The 6577-nt window shown below is 40.9% G+C and overlaps 1 protein-coding gene across 2 annotated transcripts in view; it reads left to right on the top strand.

The window, feature by feature from the left end:
- LOC108710643 (relaxin-3) overlaps positions 1-3353 on the top strand; it is a 6751-nt gene extending 3398 nt beyond the window's left edge. Inside the window, exon 2 of one of the 2 annotated variants that reach the window (XM_041585518.1) lies at positions 2326-3353. In XM_041585518.1, the coding sequence (XP_041441452.1) occupies positions 2326-2609 (284 nt within the window). In that variant the 3' untranslated portion in view covers positions 2610-3353. Of the gene's footprint in view, positions 1-2313 lie in introns of both variants that reach the window. The other variant, XM_018251757.2, reaches the window with a different exon arrangement.
- Positions 3354-6577: the final 3224 nt, after the last annotated feature.

Here is a 6577-nt window from a genome sequence, read left to right as displayed (position 1 = left end):
CCCTTTTAAGGGCTCTTACACACGGGCGGTTTTTCCTGAGCTCCCCTGTGTTGCTCTTTCTTCCGTTCAGCGCAGGAGTAGACGCACTTGATTATTGTGAAGGGGCTGTACTCACACAGACGCATGTAAGCGCCAAACGCAGGTTGAGACGCAGCATGTTGCATTTCACCTGCGTTCTGCCCTATGATTTCCTTTCTTCAAGTGCAAGTAACTTGTACTTGATCAAACTAAGATATAATTAATCCTTATTGGAAGCAAAACCAGCCTATTGGGTTTATTTAATGTTTACATGATTCCCGAGCATTCTGGATAACAAGTCCCATACCTGTATTTTATAGGATAAAACTATAAACTTGGTGCCTGTGTGAGAAGAACGTGTGTCTGCATGGGCACCCGCTGTGTGTGGGCACTTCTCTTACTCAGTACTGCACATATAAACAATGGAAAATCTGAGCTCTTCTTATACAAAGGATAATAATCCTTGCCATAAATATATAGTGAATAAAGTACCCCCTCTTGTAAAATATAAGGATATTATAAGTTACCGAGGAGTTTCATGACCATATAAAAGTACGAGGCCGAAGGCCGAGTGTTTTTATACAGGTCATGGAACTCCGAGGTAACTTCTAATATCCTCATATTTTACAAGAGGGGTACTTTATTTATTATAATACACAAATTTTAGTGAGTCATGTGACAGAAATTACATCACTACTCACCGTTTATAACTGATGACATCAGAACTCACCGTTTATAAGGATATAATTTACAGGATATTCATGGCTTTTGTGTATTATATGACATTACTGCCAAGTTATTGTGTCCCTGTTCTCCCAGGATGGGCTCATTCTTTTGCCTTTCATTCAAATACTGTACATTATATACCCTGTTTGGGTTATCATGGGAGTAGCTGGTGCATCAGTTATACAGGGAACATCATCCTCCATGTATTATAAGGGATAATGTACCCCCTACTGTAAATGATAAGGATATTAGAAATCACTGAGGGGTTGTTCTGTGACCATATAAAGACACAAGGCTGCAGGCTGAGTTATACAGGGAATTCTGAGTATCACTCATGTATTATAAGGGATAATGTACCCCCTACTGTAAATGATAAGGATATTAGAAGTCACTGAGGGGTTGTTCTGTGACCATATAAAGGCACAAGGCTGCAGGCTGAGTTATACAGGGAACTCTGAGTATCACTCATGTATTATAAGGGATAATGTACCCCCTACTGTAAATGATAAGGATATTAGAAGTCACTGAGGGGTTGTTCTGTGACCATATAAAGGCACAAGGCTGCAGGCTGAGTTATACAGGGAACTCTGAGTATCACTCATGTATTATAAGGGATAATGTACCCCCTACTGTAAATGATAAGGATATTAGAAGTCACTGAGGGGTTGTTCTGTGACCATATAAAGGCACAAGGCTGCAGGCTGAGTTATACAGGGAACTCTGAGTATCACTCATGTATTATAAGGAATAATGTACCCCCTGCTGTAAATGTTAAGGATATTAGAAGTCACTGATGGGTTGTTCTGTGACCATATAAAGACACAAGGCTGCAGGCTGAGTTATACAGGGAACTCTGAGTATCACTCATGTATTATAAGGGATAATGTACCCCCTACTGTAAATGATAAGGATATTAGAAGTCACTGAGGGGTTGTTCTGTGACCATATAAAGGCACAAGGCTGCAGGCTGAGTTATACAGGGAACTCTGAGTATCACTCATGTATTATAAGGAATAATGTACCCCCTGCTGTAAATGTTAAGGATATTAGAAGTCACTGATGGGTTGTTCTGTGAATATTTAAAGCACTGTGTATCTTGACAGCGCTATATAAATAAATGATGATGATATTAGAACCCCACATATTATATAGTGAATAAAGTACCCCCTCTTGTAAATTATAAGGATATTAGAAGTTACCAAGGAGTTTCATGACCATATAAAAGTCAGAGGCCGAAGGCCGAGTGTTTTTATACAGGTCATGGAACTCCGAGGTAACTTCTAATATCCTCATATTTTGCAACTGGGGGTACTTTATATAATACACAAGTTTCAGTGAGTCTTGTGACAGAAATTACATCAAAACTCACCGTTTATAACTGATGACATCAGAACTCACCGTTTATTAGGATATCATTTACAGGCTTTTCATGGCTTTTGTGTATTATAAAGATATATATTTCCTTTCAATCAACATGTAGCCCCTATTGTGTATATCCTGCTGCTTTTGCCTATAGTCTGTGCACTAATAAATAAATGTGGGGGTGGGGCATCTCTTTTGCACCCCCAGCTTCTCTTGTAGGGGAACCTGCTGAAGTCTTTGGAAATTTGGTCTCTGCCGATGTGAATTCAGAGGAGGAGGAGGTGCTGAGCGAATGGGCGAGCAGCCTGCGTCCCCACAACAGTGACATTGACTACGGGAACGTGCAGAGCTGGAGAGACACTGCGGGGGGACGGCATGGAATGGGGGCAGCAGAAGATGCCCTGAGGGGGGTGGAAAGAAGAGGGAGGGAAGCCGCATTGGGATTATCAAATACTTGTTGCAAATGGGGGTGCAGCAAGAGTCAAATTAGCTCCTTGTGTTGAGAGGGAGCAGGGTGACTGGGAGAGAGTCTGTAATTAAGCAACGCTCAGGGGTGCTGGGGAGGAGGGGTCATGTACATGTGCAGAACAGGATTTATTATTATTATTGTTATTATTATTATCAGTGTGTGAGTAGAGTAGAGGTTATGCACAGGAGTGCAGCTTGTTGGATCTGGGGCAACTTGTGTATTATCAATATGTATATATACAATACATTTTCAATCCTGTATTCTGCTTCTTTTTTCACTAATGTACAATGGGGAGTTTATTTCATTCTGGGAGAGGATATTGTGCTGCTGAGTGGGCTTCAGGGGTGGGTACAGTCCACAGAAGGCCCCATTTGCATCTATAGGGCCCCACCACCACCAACTGCAAGAGCCGAGGGGCCACATCTCTAAATATACCAAGGGCAGCTCACCCTCATGTGTGTCTTCTGCCATAGACTCCTACAGGTCAAAGTTTGACTGCTCCGAGATATTGTAGAAGGGAATGGTTCAAATGCAGAAAAGGCTGCTCTCTGTCGTACCTGGAGCCTTCCAAGGATTTTAAGCAGGAACTTTTGCTGTTGGTTTGACTGCATGAACCACCTAGTGGCCGAATGTGTTCCACAACTTTATTGTTATTCTCCTGCTAATGCCAATAAATATCGAATTCAATGGCAAACAGAGTGCAGTCACAGACTAGTTAACTAGGTGGTCCTCTTGTAAGTTAACTTTTAGTATGTTATAGAATGGCTAATTCTAAGCAGCTTTTCAATTGGTCTTTATTTATTTTTTTTTATAGTTTTTGAATTATTTGCCTTCTCTTTCTGGCTTTCATTGACCCCATTTTAACTCTGCTTGATGTTAGGTACCAAGCGTTAAGAGACACTAAAGGAAGGAGGTCCCTGCCCCGTAGAGCTAACAATCGAAATAAGTCCAGAAGTACTGCCGATCACAGTGGTTGAGGCATGGGCTGAGACTGAGAGTTGTGTCAGGGGGTCTGTATTCTTGCAATGTCCCTTTGTTTCTTGTGTAGGGCGGCCATCATGAAATACTACTAAGATAGCAGGGTCCAACCCTCCCAGGGGGGCCCCAATTATTGAAGGGATTGTTCACCTTTAAATTAACTTTTAATAACCAATTGTGATTTGCTTAGAACTAGTCATTCTATTATATACTAAAAGTTAAAGGAATTGTTCAGTATAAAAATAAAAACTGGCTAAATAGATAGACTGTGCAAAATAAAAAATGATCTAATATAGTTAGTTAGGCAAAAATGTAATGTATAAAGGCTGGAGTGACTGGATGTGTAACATAATAGCCAGAACACTACTTCCTGCTTTTCAGCTCTCTAACTCTGAGTTAGTCAGTGACTATAAGGGGGGCCACATGGGACATAACTGTTCAGTGAGTTTGCAATTGATCCTCAGCATTCAGTTCAGATTCAAATGCAACAGTTATAACCCATGTGCCCCCCTCAAGTCACTGATTGGTTACTGCCTGGTACCCAATCAGTGGAAACCAAGAGAGCTGAAAAGCAGGAAGTAGTGTTCTGGCTATTATGTTACACATCCACTCACTCCAGCCTTTATACATTACATTTTGGCTAACTAACTAGATTAGAAACATTTTTTATTTTTTTCTATTTACACAGTTTTTATTTTATACCGAACAAATCCTTTAATTTAAAGATGAACCGCCCTTTAATAACATTGGCTTTGAGACCAATGAGTGTGTCTGAGCAGATAATAAAAAGGAGAGAGGAAGAGGAGAAGCGACAGTCGTTTTGCTCTGCAGTATAAGTGCGAGGGACAGTTGTTAATTTAGGGAAATGAATAGTTGATGGGGCGGGAGAGGCGACAGTTTGGCCAGAGAAGGATCAGCAGGAAGTGGCCCCCCAGCCTTCCTCTTAGCACCTGCTCCAGCTGAATAACAAATAATCGGTAATATTATGTGCGGCACAATAACCCCATTCTAACAGGCCTCCCAAAGCAGCCGCACACACTCCTCTCAACCCAGGAAACAGAATATAAACTGCTTACATTGTGTGCGGCATAATAACTCCATTCTCATGCTTCTGACTGACAGTTAGGCCTTCTGTCATCTGCAGACAAATACAAGAGATCCTCTGCACTCAACACATTATCAATATATTAAGGATCGTGTTGTAACTACCGGGGGGAGCAGGGAGTGCGATTGCACCAGGGCCCACTGGACAATGCGGGAGGGGGGATGGTGCACATCCTGCACCCAGGCACTAAAGAGGGTAGTTATGTTACTGATTAAAGGGATACTGTCATGGGAAAACATGTTTTTTCACAACACACAGTTAAAAGTGCTGCTCCAACAGAATTCTGCACTGAAATCCATTTCTCAAAAGAGCAAACAGATTTTTTTATATTTTATTTTGAAATCTGACATGGGGCTAGACATATTGTCAGTTTCCCAGCTGCCCCCAGTCATGTGACTTGTGCTCTGATAAACTTCAGTCACTCTTTACCGCTGTACTGCAAGTTACAGTAATATCACCCCCTCCCTAACAACAGAACAATGGGAAGGTAACCAGATAGCAGCACCCTAATACAAGATAACAGCTGCCTGGTAGATCTAAGAACAGCACTCAATAGTAAAATCCAGGTCCCACTGAGACACATTCAGTAACATTGAGTAGGAGAAACAACAGCCTGCCAGAAAGCAGTTCCATCCTAAAGTGCTGGCTCTTTCTGAAATCACATGACCAGGCAAAATGACCTGAGATGCACCTACACACCAATATTATAACTAAAAAATACACTTGTTGGTTCAGGAATTAAATTTTATATTGTTGAGTGAATTATTTACAGTGTAAACAGTGTAATTTAGAAATAAAAACTCCACCATAAAAATCATGATAGAATCCCTTTTAATGACTTTGAGACCTTTTCGGCATACTGCTACTGAAAAATGCCTTACCCTTTAAACAAAACAGGGATTGTTTGTCTATATATTGCAATATATTTAAGTTGGACAACTACGTCAATGTCATTCCTGCTCTGGTCAGTCCTAAACTCAACTTTCATCTGATTCATTAAGAATTCTATTGCTTCATTATACATTTTACACAGGGACTAAGTTTTACCTGCAACTTACTTACTGCTTTCAAGGTTAAAACTCCCAAACTTGGCTGCCCTTTTATTGGCCACCAGTGGGATCAGCTGACTATGGCTGGGGACAGTGGGAGCTACAAACCATGTTTGGGAGTTTTAACTTATGTATAAACAACCACATGAGATATTTCATTCAAATATCTCTGAATCAGGTTTCTGGTTGGTTCCACGTTCAGCAGAATCAGGATTCTGTGCTGGCCTGTTATCCAGAATGCTCAGGGTTTTCTGGATAAAAGGTTTTCCCGCAATTTGGATCTTGATACCTTAAGTCTACTAGAAAATCATGTAACCATTAAATAAACCCAATAGGCTGGTTTTGCTTCCAATAAGGATTAATTATATCTTAGTTGGGATCAAGTACAAGCGACTGTTTTATTATTACAGAGAAATACTAAAGTGAAACTTTCCCATGAAGCAGATACTCAGATACAGGTGCTGCTGTGATAGGGGTGTTACACGGGGTGCAGTATATCAAATATTTAGAATGAAACAATTTCATCAAGAGAGACGTAGGAAATATGGTGAGGGCAAGACATTAGCATTTTATAACTGGATCTGCCTTTATTAGAGGAGCCCTGCCCTTATCTCTGTGCAACATGGTCACTGAGTCAAAGATTAGGACAGGCATTTGGCTGGTTTTCCTATCAGATATGCTTTAAAGGAGAACTAAAGCTTAATTAAAGAACTAGGTAGAAATGTTGTACATTATGTTTTGTGCTTCTCTACCAGCCCAAGGCAACCACAGCCCTTTAGCAGTAAAGATATAGTAGGGAGAGATGGTGCCTATAGTAACAGTGGATGATAGTCTCTGGGAAGGGAGTGTGACTGTGGGATAGCAGGTATA

The sequence above is a fragment of the Xenopus laevis genome, chromosome 3L, assembly GCF_017654675.1.
Source record: "Xenopus laevis strain J_2021 chromosome 3L, Xenopus_laevis_v10.1, whole genome shotgun sequence".
NCBI classification, from domain to species: Eukaryota; Metazoa; Chordata; class Amphibia; order Anura; family Pipidae; genus Xenopus; species Xenopus laevis.
This window is presented reverse-complemented; position numbering and strand designations above follow the sequence as displayed.